Consider the following 20,561-nt stretch of genomic DNA (forward strand, 5'->3'; position numbering starts at 1 on the left):
GATGAGGAGTTAATCGTGAATGGAAAAAATTATTAATTGGCTTGCAGTAATTATACTTACTCTATTAAAAAGATTTAAGGATCTTATTGATAACACTATACTTTATACTAGCAATTAATTATTTGGAGCTAGAAAAACGAATGAAGAAAAGATAACTAAATTTGCATATATATAAGTTCTCTAGTCTTTTTTTAACAAAACCCTTGTTTATTTATTCACATTCTGTACAAACATATTTTACATAAAGTCAATATATCTATACACTAGCGCATATAGGTATTTTAACTAAACGTTTGGATATATCCGGACTGTAACGAATCGAAGGATCGTAGACTCGGAAAAATCCAAACGAAACAGAGTTTACCAACACCGGCGTTATATAGAATATAAGTCATTTTTAATTTTAGCAATTAAACGCTGTCATTAAATAAATAACTTTATCAATTATAGGAATCATATGGATGGAGTATTCGGTTGATGATTTATCAATCTCTATTCGAAACCAAAAAAAGGACGATTTAGCTTTCGGTTTAAAAGTACACAAGTGCTGGGAATATTATACATGTCTATATATATTTATCCCCCTTTTATAATTGTATTATAATTTACAGCTCATCAATAACAACATTTACATTAAAAAAGCAATCAATGCCTCGTAATTTACATGGTTTTTTTGTCTTTGAGACAATAGATGTATTCCGGTCGATAAAGGAGATTTATCAATCGGTGGTCCATTTGCCGCCCAGTCAGATTCCCATTTCTCTTAAGCTATACATATAAACGATAATTACAACAGATCGACTCAATCATTTATAAACAATACGACGATCTCGCAGATTTTTCGTATACATTCACTGGCGTGCTATAATCGTGCACACTGCGATTAAATTCTCAGCGAATCTCAACTTCAACATTTCGATATATCTACAATATTACTACATACCAATAAAATGTAACAAATGAATAATTTCGTCAAACCTCTAGCGAATCATATCTATATGCTCTTTAAAAATGTTAATCATAACTGATTAAATTGAGAGAAATGGCGCTCAACAGATGAGATTCGATTCCACGTAAGAATCTAATCGTAAAGAATAAAGATTAATATTTGTATATCTATCTATATAAAATAAATGGAACTAAAAGCTAACGGATGATGCGATCCTGGAACTATTTGTAGTTACAGGATAATTGGGCAGGAAGAATGGAATTTCCGTGAAGAGAACCGTCGTGGCTAGGTAATAGAGAAGTTCTTAAGTTGATCATTATGGAGGGCCCAATTCCTGTCGTAGCAGAAACGCTTAAGGTACGATGGTCCAGTTAGCGAGTTGGCGAGTTGGCATTTAGACTCCAATCAGGAGTTTGACCTTCAACCCCACTTGGCAGCTATGGTATAAAGTGACCTCAGCAATTCCAGGGCTCTGTTGTCAGAGGCTGCTTGGGACAGCGAATTGTCATCGGTTTCATCAGTCCTTCTGTCAACCCTCGACGGATTGTCAGTCGTCGTCCTGAACTTCCTCCCCCTCCGACTTCGAAACGTCGTAGCTACTAGATCCGCAGGCCTCACGGTGGTTGCTGTGTTCTTCCCTGAATTGTATTGACTCGGATTCAAAGGAACCACCCTCGCGCCGCCAAGAGGGAACTTTAACCTGTTGATACCAGCTACGATCTCCCGGGATTCATCCGACGTGAACTCGTTCACTGGCAGCCTCAAAAGAGCATTCAACAATTGTTCCTTCTCCTCCTCCATGGTCTTGTTCATTGGTCCGTTGCAATGGGTGATCAAAAGCAACACCAATTGCCTGACAGTTTCGTTTTTGTCAGCCTGCTTCATCACTCTCATGAGGGTGTTGGTGCTGGTCTCGTTTAAGCCACCAAACATCTCTTGCGCTTTCACTATCTCATTCTCCGTTAAGTTGGCTGACTTTGCAACCGTGTATGGTAGCAATGACGACAGATTGTCCTGGGGAACGGCACTGGTCGCGCTGACGGATGACGTTATTGTGGTGGTTATACTAGATTTCGTAGTGTATATGGGAGTTGGGGTTGCGGTTCGTTCACTGTTCAAGGCCGTAGGCAAAAGCGTGAAAGCTGTAGGCGAGTCATTATCCTTTGGGGTCCACTGCCATTCGGTAGTTTCCTGATTACTGCCGAAATCTCTGATATCGCTGGATGCATCTGTTGCGAATCTGTCTCTGGGAGATGGTGTGGTGTTGCGGGTCATCCTTTCAGTTGGTACGAAATTCGTCGTGGTAATCGGGGTACCACTGGTTTCCTCTGACTCCAGGCCGTGATTTATATGTTTAGGGTCGATGAATACTGTAGTTTCCCAGAGCTGTGTGACTTGGGGAGAGGACGTCCAATGATTGTCGCCCAACGTACTCGAATTTTCGTCCTTCGTGGTGATTTGTGCATTGTTTACTGCATCCCTGGCCACGGTATTTTGATGAAGCGAAATGTCTGCATCGTTGATGGAAGTGGTTACTGGATCCGGTCCGTAAGTCTCTGTCGTGCTCACTTGTGAAGGATTCTCCGTCGACCTTGGACTATTGTCTCTGCCATAGTTACTCCTGAAATTCATGTAAGATGTTCGTGCCGTGGCCATAAACTCGTCGTTTGGTTTCTGACTGGTCGTGTCGTAGTAACGTATCCTGAACGGCTGTGTCGTTAATTCGTACACTCTTCTGGGAACTGGGGTTGTCGAGTAAACCGTAGTACTAGCAGCATCTGATCCTTCCGGATTACTGGATCTTGACGATTCAGCATTTGCATTTTCGTAATTAGGTTGAAACCTCGGCGGTGTCAGTTCTAGATCCGGCTGCCGGCTTGACAAATTCTCCTCAGTGTACCGGCTGGTTTGTTGATTTGCAACATAAGTTGCTGGAGTGGAAGAGGAAACGTAATTATCACCTATAGGAGTGGCGTCAAAAGGTTTTACATGTTTGCCGTATGGTTCGTAGGTACTAGCCGTGTTATTTTGAAATCCTCCTAATTTGTTCTCCGTCTCGCTATAATCCGGGAAGTAACTTTCATCTTGAGGTTCGGACGGTCCGTTCGATGCAGAATTGTAATTGGTGATATCATTGACGCTGTTCTGATTAAACGCGTTATTCACGCTATAGGCAAAAGCATTATTGGCAGACTGAGTGGTGGAACCGTAGAAATTGCTTTGGGCATTTACTGATAAATCATTGGATACCGGAGTCACGGTTTGATATTGAGCGTTCGATGATGGAGTAACGGTTGTGTAGTAACTGTTAAATGTAGTTTCTTCGACTGTTGTCGTCGGCTGTGTTGTGATTGGAAATATGGTAGTCGGTTTTCTTCTCCTGGATGCATTTAAATCGTCGGAATATTCAAGGACCTCGTCCTTTTCCTTGGTGACCGAAGGATACTCGTCGTACGTCGTTGGATAGGTAGTCGTACTCTCTGCTGAGTCACTCTCCTCGCTTGCCGATGGTTCCGTAGGCCTGATCTCGGCAAGAACTTTCTTAAAGGTTTCAGGATCTTGAAGATACGCCGATAAGGCATGAGTGAAAACTTGCGCCAGCTCCCGAAGTTTCGTACTATTAGTCTTCCTGGCACCAGCCAAAGGGCCCTCGCTCTGTTGAATGTCCAAATCATCCTCGAATTCATCATCCTCGTCAAGATTCTCTTCATCGCTGTAATCAGTGGTTCCATTACCCTCCAAAGCATTGTTCAGATTAAACAATTCGGCGTAAGAATTAATCGTATGTTGGGTGAGAATACTCGTTGGTAGCTGAATGGATGCATCAGTCAGTTTTGATGGTGGGGTCAAGCTGTCCTTTAATTCTATCTGAATAGCCGAGTCTGTAGTCTCATTAGAAGTGAAATTATCATTAGCCGTAGCAAAGTAGAGAGCAAGGGAGTGTAGGGTCGATGGCCCTGAGGAAGTTGGAATGGTAGGGCCACCCCAGCTGCCATTTCCACTGCCCAAACTAGGAATATTATTCTCCAAGCCCCGAAGGGATTGCAACATGCTCAAAGCGTGCTGTCTCTCGTTGACTGGTCGGTTCTCCAGACCCTTCCTCTTCGTAGGATTAGGCTTGGGAAGGTAAGTAGCTGCCGTCCTAGCTTCTGATGGTGATGCAGTGGACGATTGAATCTTTGGTAGCAAATTCTTCGTGGTCGATCGATAATTGGCAATAGTTGAACTGTAAGTTGGCACCGTGGCTGTGTAAGCTGGTGGTCTCGGGGTTGTTGTTGTACTTGTGGATGAGAAAATGTAATTCTTTGTGAATGGAACGTATGGACCAAGGGTCGACATTACTTTTCCTTGCTTATACGTGAAACTGGTGTCATAAGGGCTGAGAGTCTTGCCAGCTCCGTTCTGCTGATAAGTCTGAGTGCTCCTCGATGGCTTTTCAGTCGAGCCGCTTATCGAGTTTTGTCGATAGTTCTGCGAAGTTCTCGAAGAGCTTCTTGTGCTAGACCCGCTCTGACCATCTCGATTATCGAAGGTACCAGTGCTTTGACCTTGATTGCCATTGAAATAAGCCGGAGTTGTCGCGGTACCCCTATACGATTCTGTTACGGAGTTCTGATTCCTATAAGTCTCTGTATTAACATAGGATCTGGTGGTCGAGTAGGTTCCTGTGTCTTGAGAAACATCCCTCGTTGTTACTGTATTATCCTTGTAATTGTTCGTTCTGTAATTGTTGTTGTTACTGTAATCATTGTAGGGCCTCTGTGTCGTGGTGTACTGTTCTCGATTGTAATTCTGCCGGTAATTGCCGTTAGGCGGATATGTAGTAGTTTGGTAATCTTGGTTTGTCACATTAGGAGCATCCGTTGGTGGATAGGTGGTTTCTTGATAATTCAATCTATAATAATCAGTGGTATAGGAATTTCTATCGGTTGTAGTCTCTGTTTCTATATCATAATCCAAAGTTGTAGTTTTGGGCTTATAGATGGGGCTGTAGGTTGGTCCTGGAAAAGGTGGGATGTTGAATCTTGACCTAAATGCTGAATGACTGTCCCTATTCTTATCAGGACTCTGCGTAGTTGTACCCTTACTGTTAAAATTTGTCACTTGATTGCTGTAGGACTGATAATTGTAGTTCTGAGAATTGTAAGTTTTACTGTTCACTCGATTTCCGCGATTGGACACGAAAGCAGCACTTTCCGCTAACTGTTGGAATTCTCTTAAGGGATTACTCGTGCTTGTTCTGAAAGTAGTGGTTTCCGTGTACGTGGGTGTTACTTTCTGATCCTGCAAGTAAAAGTTATTGGCGTTGGTCCTCGACACAGGTCTTGCCTTTGGATTTCTAAAAGCCGAGGGTTTCTCCTTCCTGCCAGAATTCTCGTTCTCATTGTAACGATCTTGGTTAGATTCCTGATAATCCTGACTCGTGCTTTGATATCTGTTTTGACCCCTTTGGTCGTAGGCTTTGTTATTTTTTTCATCCGACAGCTTATTTTGCTGTCTTCCGTTCGTTTGGAAGAACGGTTGTGGTCGAAGATTGGCATTTTCATTTGTTCCCCCTCCATTATAGTTATTCTGATTATTATTATTATTATTATTACTGTTATTATTTATGAACTGATTGCCATTCCGCGTATTCGACTGTTGATCAAACGTGCTTATCTGATTGTACTGCGAGGACTTGCCCCTCTCGAAAGAATCTTGGATCTGATTCTGCTTTGCTGACTGTGCATAAGGATTCACCCTGCCATTTTGCCTGCCATCGTAATCAGCGTTTTCGTTTTGATTGTACGTTTGACCTTTGTCCTTATCCGTCGTACGATGAAACTCGGACTTCATTTTTCTCGTTTCCGCCCTTTTCCTTTCTTCTTGTGCCAATTGTTCAGCGCTCTGCTCGTAAAGCTCCACAGATTTGCTGCAGTCCACCTTGAACCACCAATCGCAGATCAATTGCGACTGCTGGAAGATGGTACCATTCGGACACAGAAACGATATCTTACGGCCGTTGTCACAGATATGGAATACCTAAAAGCAAATTCCTCGTTATAATCTTATCCAAATATTTCAATCATATTAATCATTTTACGCTTTATTTTAAATGACTTAAACTCGTTAAAAGGATATTTCACGATGATAATGAGGAAAAATTAATACGAGATAAAGTTTTTACTCAGTCAGTGGTTAAATTAATACAAATTCATAGTATTATTATACAGGTTAAATTTGACGCATCGTGATACATAGCTTTTATATTATAGCTACAGGATTCTGTAGGTAATGGGAAGTAAATGTGAGACGTATTGTCTGATTCACTGAGGTTTGGTCTCGGTGAGGAGAGATCCAAGAGTGTTTGTTATCAATTGGAGCAAGGTATGAGGAGTCCAATATGACGAAGTGCCGGAAACTCACTTGGCAATTTGTCTCCAGATCCGCGTAATAACCGCCTTTCAGTCCTCGACAGCTGAACGAAGTGACAGGAATTGTGGTGAGGGCCGGAAAATCTACTCCTGGTTGGCCTGTTACCCCTGCGAATAAAATGGAATTTCGTTAAGATTCCAGTATAGCTTTAGAGCACTTGGTAATAAATATCTCTCGCAACGTCTGACCCAAGCTGATTCAATGCTTATCAGGTTATTATAAAAAGCTCTATTCAAAAGTTGCTGTACTGCCATATACAAACGACAAACAGAAACTGTACGTTTATTAATGCAACGTACACCTTTGAGGTAAGAGTTTTGCTCTCGGGAACAATCAGCACAATACGCTTTATTGCACTGACCACTAATCAACTATTTGTAAATTCTCTTATAACAGTAAGCGGACTATAAAGCTTAGTAAGAGAAATTGTTAATAATACTAATCCATGCTAGCATCTAATTCAATCCTATAACAACTTATGAATTAATAATTATTGGTACATAAAATGATTGAAGAAAACTAATGATTCTACATACATGAACAACTTTCACCAGAAACGTGCCTTCGTATCAATGCATAAATCTAATATAACAATTTACGATTAATTCTATGAAGAACAGTTTACTATATATAATATTAATAAAGGTTTGTTATTAATAGATGGGAAATGTGAGAACAGGAGAGCGAGCAATATCACAGAAATCAATGGGATAAACGTTCTCGTTTGAGTTTTGGCAAAAATAGAGTCGTGTCTATTAGAAAAGTAAAAATGGTGAAAATAAGAGAGAAGGTTCGATAACGAAACCGCAAGAAACGTGAGGAAGATATCGGTAGAGTAGTTGTTTTCTCGCTATTGACGAGGTTTGCAAATGGTAGCTTCAGGGAGGTAATTTGCTATTGGGGGAAAGGAGGAGGTTGCTGTCAGTAAGAACAAGAGAGATGCATCGACAGATGAAAGCCAAGAGAGCACGAACGGATATAGTTCAGTCAGGCGTGCTATGGCGTGGCATTGAAGATCGGGTCGTCACCCTTGCTGACGATTTACCGACAATAAACGATAAATCATTCCTCGAGAGGGTGAAAGCTAAAACGCCACGACAAGAAAGCAGTTTCGCACGCATCGCGAACTTTCGCCTATTCGTTCTTATCTCGACTTTACATAATCTCTTCACACTTTTCTTATTTCCGTCTCCACCACAAAATAGCGTGAAGCACCGAATAATGCATTTTAACTATCTTAAGTTTAATACACAAATATAATTAATTAAAGCGACATGCCTTAAAGAATAATGTCAATCCATTGTTTTCTTTTGAAAATTATAATCATTAATAACCAAAGTTTGGTCTATGTATATAGGATTTGTATTATAATCGAGAAAACAATGAAGTGAGAAAATTTTTTGAGTTTTAGGTTATTAAAGCTGTGTTTAAAGCAGAATACCCGCTCCCTTGAGCCACTCCTTAAGGAGGTCCTCGTTGCCGAAGAAGACTGGGGAAAAAAGTAAGACAAGAGGTTTGAGTGAGTGGGCCAATGGCAAATCGTTAGATTGGATGTTAGTAGGATAGTTCGGAACCTTGATAGACTTGGTACTCGCCATTCTTCTCCGGTGCCAATCTCTTCACGATCCTCTTCAGGGCTTCCACGTCCTCCTCCGAGGCCTCCAGGTCCTCCAGATCCAGCTCCGACAGGAACTCGGGCAGCTTCGCTCGGCTCTCATCATCATCCGCAACCTAAAAACACCCGGAACTGTATCAATCGATAAAACGAGCCGCTTTAGACTCCATATGAAATCACCCACGATATTTATCGACCGTTTCTATTATATTCGAAAGTTCGTATCTTCTCCCAGCACGACCACCATCTCTCGTAAGAACCCTTTAAGCTGATTGATAATGGTATTATTGCTCGATAAGAGACTCGATATTGCATTTTGTGTGGGTAAATCCATTATCGAACTTTCCACCTCGCATAAACTCAAACAAACAGCATTTTCGATAAAACCAAATCCTGTAAAATTTGAAGCAACTCTTCCTAAATCGTGGAATTACAAAGCGTTCTCTGAAATAATTTAATGCTTGAAATAGTATCCTTTTGTTTCCCATCCAGACTAGGACTTTTACGATAAGTCGTAAAGGAGAAATTACCGATTATATCTGTAAATGTTTGATTCTACAAATTGTTGTATCTATATTTAACGTGATCTCAGGTCGCTAGGGAATCAATGAGAACATTTGTTGCTGCGGTGAGCGATAAAAAGTTTATGCGAGTTACAATTATTAAGAATCAACGAGATTGAAAATCCTTGGTTGTTCTGATATCGATTGCAGAATTGTGTATTACAATCAGGATAAGCTGGGTATGGCCAAGGATTCGATTATACATGCATAATGCATATACACGCGGTCGAAATATTTACCCAAAGCTGCAGATAAGAAAACCAAACTTGGCGAATTAGCATTCTAGATGAAATTCAAATTAATCCGCTCGAATTATAAATGTGCGCGTGATTGAAATACCCAAAAAGTCAGCAAAACCGTATCACAAAGTTAAGAAAACTTGAAAAATCCTTAAAGCGAGCTGAATAAGATTCAAAGAAGCTCATTGTAAAATAGACGGTTTTAAAGTTACACGAAATTGCATCACTGATGGCTATGATTATCGTATGTTAAAAATAATTATAATGTTTTTAATTTTGTGGAGCGAGTGGACGTGAAAAAAATTGTCGTGCAAAGTAAATTTTAAGTAGTGGTATTAGTCTAAGTGACTGTACAAACTCGTGGAACAAGCCACGCCACTTTTTGCAGTTTAACTTGTGCGTAGCTAAATCATATAAAGTTACCAACATCCACTGCAGGCTACTTTATAATTAATACTATACTTTATTTCCTCGTTGAAACCAGATTTATAAATTTTAAGTAAACACATCGAGCTTTGTACTGTGGTCCGCACAACGATGGACCGAAAAAATCATACACATATAGTACAATGCCCGTGAATACATTAAAATATAACGTACACGTACAACTGATAAGACGAGTTATCACATTTTCTTCCTGCATAGTGTAGAGTAGCAACTTTATGATCCTACTTTTACATTTGTCCTATGAAATTTTCTGCGGGCGTACCTACCTGAAACTTGACGAGGAAAAGTCTAAAAAGCAGAAAACTCGTACGACAGAAAGTTACGACTGCTATTTTTACGGCTTACTTAACGTTCGAAATGTATATATATATATATATATATGTATATGTACGTGTGTATATCTGTATGTATGACATCCCAGGTTTGCAGCGATCAGTCCTATATGAACGAGGAACAGATGGGTATACATCAATTTTTCCAAGCCTTGAGAATTCCCTTCGCAATCTTGCTATGCAAATCCTTCCACGCAACTGCATTTTTATATAATCAATATTAAATCAATAATAACTGTGATATATTGCTCCAAAAAGAAATTTCATATGTCCATTAACACAAACTTCTATCAAAGCCTGTGTATTAGATATTAAATAAGTCTTGGAAAGTCTGTGGGATGCCATAAATCGTATTAAATGTTTGCCAAGCATTTGGAAATTGTTTTGGGTGCTTCTTAGAGTCACACTTTTAGCTTTGGCTTCTCGAAAGCTTTTTAACCATAACGTACCGTCGACTTTGATAAAAATGGCACAGCTTATGGCTGGACTTCTCCCTTCTAAGCTTTTAACTTTAATTCGAGGTAGAAAATTCCTTCCGTTCTCCGTATACATTTTCGAGCACTCCGAATACACTCGACTGGCAATACCAAAGTCCAGAAGAGGCTTCCCGATGAATCGTGACAAGTGAAAAATTATTCTCGATGCCGATAAGCAAGCACCAGCGGGATTCTCGGCTTCTTTGGCATTTTGCGAAATGTTACCTTCTTGGCTTTTCTCGCCTCAAACTCTAAATCAAGCTAGAAAATGACAAATGTACTTCCCTTGTTTATTTTTCTCCCGCATTTCATTAAAACGCCAACACCTCCAAACCTCATTATTTATATCGTCCGTAGGCTGAACATTGTCTCTATTTATTCGATGAGAAATAAGTGGCTTCGTAGCGATAAAAGCGATCGATCGAAACAACAAATGCTACAGATAGTTGCTTCTCGTTACTCGTTATCTTTTAGAGCGAGAAAAGCTTCGACAGGACAGCGCGAAGTGATCAATAGCGAAGTAACAGTCCTCTGTTTATTCCAGCAAAAAAAAGAAGCGATTATGGACTGAAAAGCTTTCAAATAATATTCCTTCGTTTAAGAGCTTTGTAGAAAAAAACTGGCTCTTGGCAGAATTCATCAACGATATCTCGCGTATAATTCTCACCCATTTTAGTCAAATTTTTATATCTCTTTTACACAGCCTTACTGAGAATTGCACAGTTTTCTGTAATTATTGTAAAAAGTTTGGTGCAAACGATATCGATAATTTTCTGCTGGTATAAAGTTAGATCCAGTCTTGGATAATGATGAAAATTAAAACTTATCTGAGAAAATACGTATACATTAAAGACGGAAATAGCAATAATGGAAATACCCTTTACTCGTCCATCCTTCATGGATGAATAGTTTGACTTGGACAGATACTCGTAAAGTTTTGGAATCGCAGTGCTCAGAGCCGTGAGAAAGTCCTCCTTAATCAAGAACAGTTCATTTTGTCCGTTTAACGACGTCTACCCGGTATGTACCATCGGAAGTTTATTATTATCAAGACCGATACACACTTGAAACCTCTCTGGCAATTTATTCTCGACTCAAAGCACCAGCAACACTTGCGCAGCTCATCAGATATATACTCAACTTTTTCTCTGCTTTATGAAAAATCACAGACCGTTGCATAAAGCTCATTATTCATTTCTCTTTTGTACCATCCCTGCCCCTCCTTCGCTTTCAGTAAAAACAGATAACGAAGACACATTCACCTCCTAATAATTCCATAATAAAAGTCTTTCAATTGTTTTATCAAACATACTTTTTAATTACTCGTTCGCAACAAATGGCTTTATTATGTCAAAAGAAACGTTGCGAAATGTTCCATAATGATATTATATTAAAATATACGCATACTGGGACTCGTTCAATGAATGACAAACTTTTGTGTTTTATACGAGTGGATGCATCGATAAAAGAAAGTAGTCATTTTAACTGCATTCATTAGCTTAATGGGTTTTGATAATGCTCTGGTATCTAAAAATCAGTGATAATGAGAAAATTTTATCGAATGTCAATTCAAGTACCTATAATGCAAACCTGTTATTTAAAGCGTAATAAATTCAAGTGGCTGGATTTGTTTAATGGCCCGGAGATATTAATCGGAGTGGAGTCTAGTCGCGAAAAAGCCAGAAATGGCCGTCTTTGAATTCTAAAATCCGTGCTTTATCATAGCATAGCGCGATTTAATCTTCAAGACAAAAATAACGGAAGATCCGCGGAGCAATGGCGAATCGTACAATGGCGAAAGGTCCTTCTTGGTGGGTTTTCAACAAAATTTCACATCTCCAACTTTCCCACTGCGTCGAAACGTATTCATCTTCGGTTATTGTTTCGAATACCCCGTGAAGTTTTAAATCTCAAATTTCGTACAAAGTCTAATAACCGTGAATCCTCGTAGAATAAATCCATAATTACGACGATCAAATATTGCGCCACGAGATTTCTGCTAACTTGGAATCGAATTGCAAGACTCGTAATTCCATCGAGGATCAAATGTTCCTTGACAGCTTCCGGTTGTATTCCAGCTGGTTGGAGATGATGCAATTTTTTTATGAGGCAAAGCATGGTTACACTCATAAAGTCACCCCACCATTATTAAATACCAATTATCTTGAATACCTACCCGAATTGCGTTTTGGACATAACTTTTGAAAATGACAGAAATTTCAAAAATGATTCTTCGACAATAATAACGTCCATCGAGCTGAAATGTAGTATATCACTTATCGCAAATTTTCCATTGAAATTTTTCGAGGCTATAATTTCGATAGATATGTATATGTTCCATTTGAAATTGATCGGGGCTATTAATTTCAATGGCATCACGCATGGTCTTAATCGGCATATCAGCTCGTATGGCTGTGACCCGGAGATTTCACGTTGACTGTAATTTCAAATAGAGCGGTATCCAATAAACGTGCTTTACCATTTCTAGGAAGCGTTTCGCATTTCTACCGACACGCAAACCCATTAGCTCTGCTTTCAGACAGATGCGCTCAAGGTTCGAAGGGAAAGGCGTACGAGGTTTGAATTCTTGGTGAGTTCAACGCTACTCCGAATGCTCCGCTTTAAACGCCAGGCCAGCTCTCTCATCTACTTCCAGCTTACTCACGAAGCTCCTTTTATCCTTCATTATATGTCGATTCACCGTCGACCTGCTTATTAAAATATGAGAATAGCACTTACTCGTTGATTTAATTTTCGAAAATGAGCCTCGGTTTGCGAGAAAGAAGAACGATAAAAAAGGACAGGCTGCGTTGAAAGAATTTAATCAAAATTGTTATTATTCCTACGCGTTGAATTTTCCGATGGTAATTAAAATACAATATTGATAATTAGTAATAAAGCATGAATTATTATCAATAAATGATGAGTAACTGAGGAAGAGAATTTGCCTTTTAAATATCAAATTTAATTTCGACGATAAATCAATGCAAGACTGACGAACATATTAATGTTATGTATATATCGTTTAAAGGCAAAAACTTTTAACACATTGCGTAACCCCATGTGCAATATGTAATAGCAATGCATGCTTTATGTGACAGGGAGAATTTTATGCGAGACATCTACTCGCAACTGACACAGTACAAGCCAAGAGATGAAACTGAGTTTACGATCGCTATTAGCTCAAAACTGAAGAGTATTTTCGCGAGAACTTGCGCAAAGCTTTATAAGGTAATAAAGAAACCGGATATATTTTATTTTACACCAGGAAACATTCTCATGTTTTATCTGTAAATTTGTACGCTAGACGTTACAAGAAGGTCAATTTAATTTTTATCGAGCAGTTTGTATAAAATTTATATATACGTTACATCGATTGATACAATTGTTCTCGGGAACGTTGGTTTAATTACTTTGAGAAATTAGGGATGATAGAGAGGGTGAAATTTATCGAATTATCTCTTTGTGCGTGACCAAGTAAATCCGCAGCGATTTGTAACCCCCAACTGACGAAAGTTTGATTGGGTTTCCTGCAACGTCGCTCAAGCTTTGCCAAAACTGTTGGGGCGGAATAACGTTCGACCATTATTACACCGGAAGCGTATATGCCGAAGTTCAACGCTGTCGCCATTAAGTCATCGTACATAAATCGCTTCTGTATGTAAATACGAATAGCGGTGAGCTGGTATTTTGGCCACTTTAGTTCCCCGGTTTAGCCAAATCTACTTAAATCCAAAGCCAATTTGACCCACGCGTGATTTAATGCTCGAAAACTCCTTTTGGTCCTCAGGAATCCCGTGAAAATCTCTCTTACCCCAAAAAATTGCACCTCCAAATAGTTATTTCTCTCGAAAATAATTCACATATCTTCAATAAATAAATATAGAATGCTTTAAAAAATTTCAAACTCACTCGCGAATTACATGGAATATTAAAGTGGATATTAGATAAATAAACAGTATTATTAATTTTGTATTAATTTCATAGAATGGGAAAATACGTGAATTACTGAGTAATAATTATTGCACTACCTTAAATATTGCAAAATAATAATATTAGCCAATAAAAATTCAAAACTGACGCAATGAGGCAAAACATTTCACGATCACAATAATTACTTACTTCCTTTGGGGCATAAATTTCATCTCAATGTCGCAAAAAACTCAGGGGGAAAGTTTCCTCAAGTTTCAGTCTCCTCTGTACAGTGTCGAGGGCCTATTAGAATGATATAATGTAATCAGGAAAAAAAGATTTACTAATTAAATAGTATCGATGTTGAGTTTTAAAATGAATAATACAATAAGGGTTTGTCTGTGTTGTTTGGGCAAATAAAATACAGGCAAGCGTGTGTTATAAATATTAATTTAACGATTGGTGGAGAGAATTTTTACTTTTTTTTGTAGATGCGCAGCGATTTCAGATTGGCGAATCAAGCTAAACCTACAGTGAAGTAACGCAAACCGAATTTTCAGCGACGTGAAATATGAGCTAAACTATAGTTTAATCGATACTGTCCCACAGTGGCAAGCCAGCAATATTATATGGGAGAGCCGTGGTTTAGAGAGAGTAGCTGGAATTTTTCAATATTTAATTCATTTATAATAATTAATCTAATTTATCCCTCCTGAAACTGACGTTAAAAATCACGTTAAATATTCGGTTTGTCTCATAAACCAATATCAACCGTTATTTCCACGAGAAAAAATTATCTTATATACAGAATGTCTGACAATATTATTCGTACATCTCTCTTCATTCAAAGACTAATTATTTTAGAGAAAAAGATTTTTTACCAAAATTGTATGGTTTTGAAGGAAACATGACAAGCAAGTGCTCTTGGTTTGACCTTGGGTGGCGTGTTGAAGAAACTATAAATGTCACCTTGGGTCTTTTAAATCTAACACATTATATTTTATTCAATAGATATTCTTACGGGTGCATGATCTCAAAAGCTCCCTTAACCATATTTCACTTTCTCCTTTTATCCACTCGTTCATTAGATATTTCGATTTGAAATTAAAAAAAAGATGAGTGATTACGTGCGCCTATGCGTAGCGGTCGTGGAAACTATGTCAGCCAAACCAACATTTATATGCAGTTTCAAATCGAAATATTCTTTAAATGTCTGGTTGAAATGAAAAAAATTAAAATACGGATTGAAGTCAGCTACAAGAACATGTGATAATATTTAAGGTGTTCCATTTAAAAAAAAACTCAATATGACCTTTATAATTCCTTTACCATGTATCTCAAGGTCAAATCACCATACAACTTTTGTATAAAATGTTTTCCTACAAAAATGATTGGTTTTTGAAAAAAAATGGAGCGTATAACTAGTCTCTGACACCCTGCAAAGACCATCATTTATCATTCATAAAAAAATCTTCGTTGAAAAAACTAACAGTATGAAAAAAAAGGATTTCCTTCGATAAACAATGTTTCAACATAATTTTATAAATCGATAGCTCATACCGAAGAATGAAACTTATTGGGTAATATATAATATACTATATTTAACAACGTTACGGATCTGTTAATGATATCGTGGCGCAATAAGGCTAATATGTAATAAATAATTAATTGGAAATGCAACCATAATTATAATATTACGTCAACGCAAATTAGCGAATTACCATTTATCGCTCACCATCAATCTAGCGAAAACCGCAACTCGGTGGTTGTTATAGCGTTTCCTTTTGACCAATCTATCCGGTTTCAATTATGGCAACAATGCTTTAATTTTATGCCAAATAAAATTTATTCCAGTCGACGAGCGAAATGGCCCAAATCACTAATTGTTCCCGTTCATTCTCAAGTCACTTTGTTCTCCGAAGCTTGTGAGATCTGGCTGCAAAGTGTTAAATGTTACCGGTATTGCGACAAACTTCCCATTTCTCATTAGGCGTAATAAAGAAAACTGAGATTGTAATTTACAATGTTAGTCGCATTCGTTTCCCTGCCACTGGTTTAATTGTTCTCACTCATTCGTAAGTCCCCTTCCTTCCTTGAGCAGCTCGTTTCTAACTTGCTCGAAAATCTGGATCCAGGATTTTGCAGTATTGCGACAGGTCTCCCCAGTGTGGTTGTAACACCAAAGATAATGGACATGGCTCGAAATTTGGATCACCCTAAGCCTCTGCTCTAAAAATTGTAATTCTCCTCGCCTGTTCTTAAATCACTATTTTTAACAATACCTTCCGCGGATTGTTCAGAGATCTGGATTCAGTGTTGCTATTGTCAGTGTTGCGACAAAGCTCTTGTTTCTTACTGCTGGGCGTAACGAAAGCGATTGAATTAGAAAATCGGATCACGATCGGTTCTTTGCTTCAAAGATTTTAATTACTGCTTCGGTGTCGGCAAAGATTTTATTACGGTCGTTCGTCGACAGTTTTTACGAATTTCATTGATGTGCTAGCAGAGATAAAGTCTAAGTGTTATTATTATTGCCAGAGTCGTGAAAAGCTAAACCTGATTTCTGAGCGTTGCAGGGGAATCGAGATCGATCGGGGAGGAATGGACATAAAACTATCGTCCCCTTGGCTGGCTGGAAACAATGACTGCCCGGTCAACGGTGTCCTCACATCTTCCGACAGAGGACGTTCCTCCATTTAAGTATCGACTAAGTAGTGGTAATTCCTCTTCCTCTTGCCACTTGTCGATCTCACGCACGTATTGTTCCGTAACGGAAACTCATTCAAACTTTCCACCTTGGTTGCACCATTCGCTTCGTCACCTGTACCCCTGATAGACCACTCTCCAGTAACATTGTCAAATTCCACCAAATTTATTTCTGCCATTCGGAAATGAGATTAGAGGAATCGTGTTTTCCAAACACCTATATAAAAAAATCATTCATCTTCACCTCTATCAACTTTTCATCTTTATTGCAAATACAAACATTTTCCTAGCGATATTATCACATAAATTTTCATCCTGGCTACTCTTTTTTATGGAATGACGATACGATATCGCTTTGTGGATTTTAGTCGATACAGGTTTACCCACTCGTTGCTGCGCGCGCTTTTATCGAAAGTTGTGGGAGTTGAGAGTGTGCGAGGAGCTTGAATCACCTGACCTCTCGGTACGACGTAGCAGTTGCCACAATTTCCAACAAGCTGCTTTGCTGATTTGCATTCGTGGCCTCCTCTCGCCACCTGACTTTGCATTTCTCTGTACCCCCTTTCCTCTCGGGTACGGAGTACAGACTTGCCATCTTTTCTATCTCTCCACCCCCCCCCCCCTTCCTCCCCCTCCCACTCACCACCATAACCCACCACTCTACCCATCTTCAACGATTCCCGCTACCTGTCAGACTCCGCATAACAAGTATTCCTATTCCTCTTCCATTTTCTCATACTTTCCTTTATTTATCTCTATCCCCTCCCTCTCGTTGCTCCCCTTTATTGCTCCCTTTTATTGCGTCTCGCTTTCTTTCATTACGACTTCTCGCGAATCGCCACTTCTTCCCTATTTCGACCAACCACACAAAAATATATATATATATATATATATATATTTCTCTCTCAAGCATCCTTATAAGGTCAGGTTTTCCTCCTTTCTTCGATCTTCCATTTAAATATTACTCACGCTTAAAAGAATTCCGGAACTCGAGAGATATATTGGTCTTGCAAACTCCTCGATAGTGATTCATATACTCTCTCTTTCTCTCTCTCTCTTTGGAACTTTGCCCTGATTCCTTCATCGATGGAATTTAATATACATATCGATGAAAGGTTTCGACAGTAATTAATGACAAAAGAATTCCAAATACATTCCTCAGATATGGTTTACTACTGATTTTCTTTTTTACTCATGATGTTTTAAAGCTCTACTCGTGAGAGAATACTTATCGTATTAAACGAGTCTTACGCAGAAATCACTTCTCAGAAACAGGGGTATCCTCGGTAGCTGCGAGCTGAAAATTCAAATTCGCTCTTTGCCTTTATGGTATATACCACGGGTATCCACGAATATTCCAGACGAATTCGCGATTTTCCATATCTCCGGGCTCCCTGAGTGAAATAAGGACAGAACCGTGGCTGGAATTATGATACTTTATAAAACAGAGGGTCCTCGTGCTTTTTCAGGGCGGACGATATTTTACCTTCCGAAATTCTGGATAAAATTTGACAGTTGAATATTTTTCGCTGTTACATTGGTGTATTTGCCGCTGGTTTCAGCATGCACATCCGCGTTATCTTCGAGAACGAAGCGTCGAGCTTCCGGTGCACGGACTTGTGGATCAGATTGTTGAAACAATAGGATATTCGTGATGCAATGGTATTATGGAATGGCTCTCGAAAGTGCAGAATAAAAGCCGAGCGAGCGCACTAGCGCGCAGAAACCACCAGAGGAACCCAAATACTCGCTCGAACGATATAGAAATTTATCCCAAAGGAACTGGCAAGGTAGCTCAATGAGTTTGTCAATCTCAAATGAAACGAGATACTATAATTTATTATAATGCATATTAGTTAAAAATAGCGAATGATTCATATATATAAATATTTCTCTCATTATTTTTTCTGTCTTCCCTTATCCGTTGCTCCTTTGTCACACTCATTTATACACCTAGTATTATTCAATATAATTATTTAACAACTGTGTGACGTATTTTAAAGAAATAACAAAAACAAATGACTACAAAAGTGGGGGAGCGAATTTGTATGAGAAAGTAGAAGCATTTGATGTTTCTGATTGTATATTGTATCTATTTTTCTAAATTTTTATATATTAAAAAATTGAATTGTCACTTCTCTGTGTGACATTATACAACTGAACGATAAAATCCCTCTGAGGTGAGATTATTTTTCATGGAGAAGCTGGCAGAATGAGCATATCGTATTACTTTGAATGCGATTGAAAAGATTGTATCAAGTGGACCTCAGCATTTACTCAAGGAATCAATTATTGCCTAGGAAGGTCCGATCAATAAATCCTGCGTAGTTTCCATTGCAAACATTTGGGCGACTAAGTTTTAATGGAAAAACTTTACGCTCCTTCGGGAAGTTAAGTTGCATCAATCATTCACATAAGCACCTGCTACATCCATTAAATTGGCTCACTGTTGCAGAAAAAGCATCACGCACATTCGATCCTCGGCCTTTTACAGAATCAATTCAATATCACGTATGAATGATTTTTACACCGTGCGTCCACTAGCGTGTTAAATTTTTCAGCTTCGAATATAAATAAATTTAAACGTCCCCATTCGACCAGTAAAAAGCTCTCCTAAATTCCATATTATGCTCGCGAAATATCTGCTTTTTCAACACTGAAATGAAACTTTTTGTGAAATTATTGTACTGGACGAGGATATGCAGTTGTTGAGAAAGTTCAAAGATAATAGAAAAATGGTATACAATCATCCCTAGATGAGGGTGGAATAAACGAGAAAAATAACTGTTACAATGACAGGAGCTAAAAAAAGTTTAGCGTCAGGAATAAAAAATATGAATAATTTTGACGTAAGGCAACAGTAAATTCGTATGATAAAATGGTCAAGAGACTCACCTTTGTCTCGCAGTGTCCAGGCGTAAAGGTAACTGCTACACCTGAAAGAGAAACAGAAATTAAAATTTAAACAACCTCGGGTCACTTAATCTGTAACACCAAGCCACAAGGTGAAAAATGAGTAGGTAATTTATTGAATTTAGTCGATTTTTTCAAAAATACATCATACAAAGATAGGGTCATTGATTAAGTTGGGAAACGTGGAGAAAATGTATGGCTTTGGAAGGCATTGAGGGAAAGCAAGTAAATCTTGAAGCGTCAGTGGGTAGTAAAATTGAATCTTGCTGGAAATGGAGAAGTTTCGTGCAATTAATTATCGTTCGATCGAGGGTTCAATTTACCCTGGAACCCTTGCAGATGCGTCTGCTTGTATTCCATGGCGTTAATTGGACATGAGCTGGATGATTTACCGCACAATACCGTTGACTCAATTGATTATGTAAAACTAATCGGCCTTCTCTAAGCCCCGTGTGGCTTAATGCCATTAATTAAATAACAACACCACGTTCGAACCAAAATTTAAATCGTCCATTACCGTTACGTTCTAACAGGAGAAAATTATTTGTCTATCGATATTTCCCATAAACATTATATCCTGAAATTATTTAAGCACAAGCATATTTTTATTACAAATCTTATTTTAATAATAATCCAATTGCAAAAACTCTATATGAATTTTTTTATCATATATAAAAGTTAGATATTGACAAACGGGACAGATTTGGATTGAAGCGGACGCGTGTTCGATCTTTCCTTCGATTCTCCAAACATAGAAAAGAAGATACAGGATTGATAGTTTACTCCGATTGGAGGATTCCATATCCGAGCGTTTGGATGGATACAGCGAATAAAGGTTTCCCAGGCAACTTTTATCAAATCCCAGTATTCTAAATTTCATCCTTTTATCGAGCTTAAGAGCTCTAATGCAAAATGTTATTTACATTTTTCACGATATATCCAGCGATACGCTAGCTATTATTTATTACTTGATAGAATTTGGTTTGTGATCTTG

The 20,561-nt window shown here is 38.5% G+C and overlaps 1 protein-coding gene across 3 annotated transcripts in view; it reads right to left on the reverse strand.

Annotated features, from left to right (window-relative positions):
• Positions 1-206: 206 nt before the first annotated feature.
• Positions 207-20,561, reverse strand: part of LOC136772941 (uncharacterized) — a 111,776-nt gene continuing 91,421 nt past the window's right edge. For all 3 annotated transcript variants that reach the window (XM_066726207.1, XM_066726206.1, XM_066726205.1), the window contains 5 exons: positions 19,550-19,590; positions 7,939-8,095; positions 7,806-7,853; positions 6,356-6,471; positions 207-5,971 (listed from right to left, as the gene is read on the reverse strand). In XM_066726207.1, coding sequence (XP_066582304.1) covers positions 1,370-5,971; positions 6,356-6,471; positions 7,806-7,853; positions 7,939-8,095; positions 19,550-19,590 — 4,964 coding nt within the window. In that variant the 3' untranslated portion in view covers positions 207-1,369. The remainder of the gene's footprint in view (positions 5,972-6,355; positions 6,472-7,805; positions 7,854-7,938; positions 8,096-19,549; positions 19,591-20,561) is intronic.

The sequence above is a fragment of the Prorops nasuta genome, unplaced genomic scaffold (assembly GCF_024137725.1).
Source record: "Prorops nasuta isolate Cenicafe-Biocafe unplaced genomic scaffold, Cenicafe_Pnas_1.2 PNAS00004, whole genome shotgun sequence".
In the NCBI taxonomy this organism is placed as follows: Eukaryota; Metazoa; Arthropoda; class Insecta; order Hymenoptera; family Bethylidae; genus Prorops; species Prorops nasuta.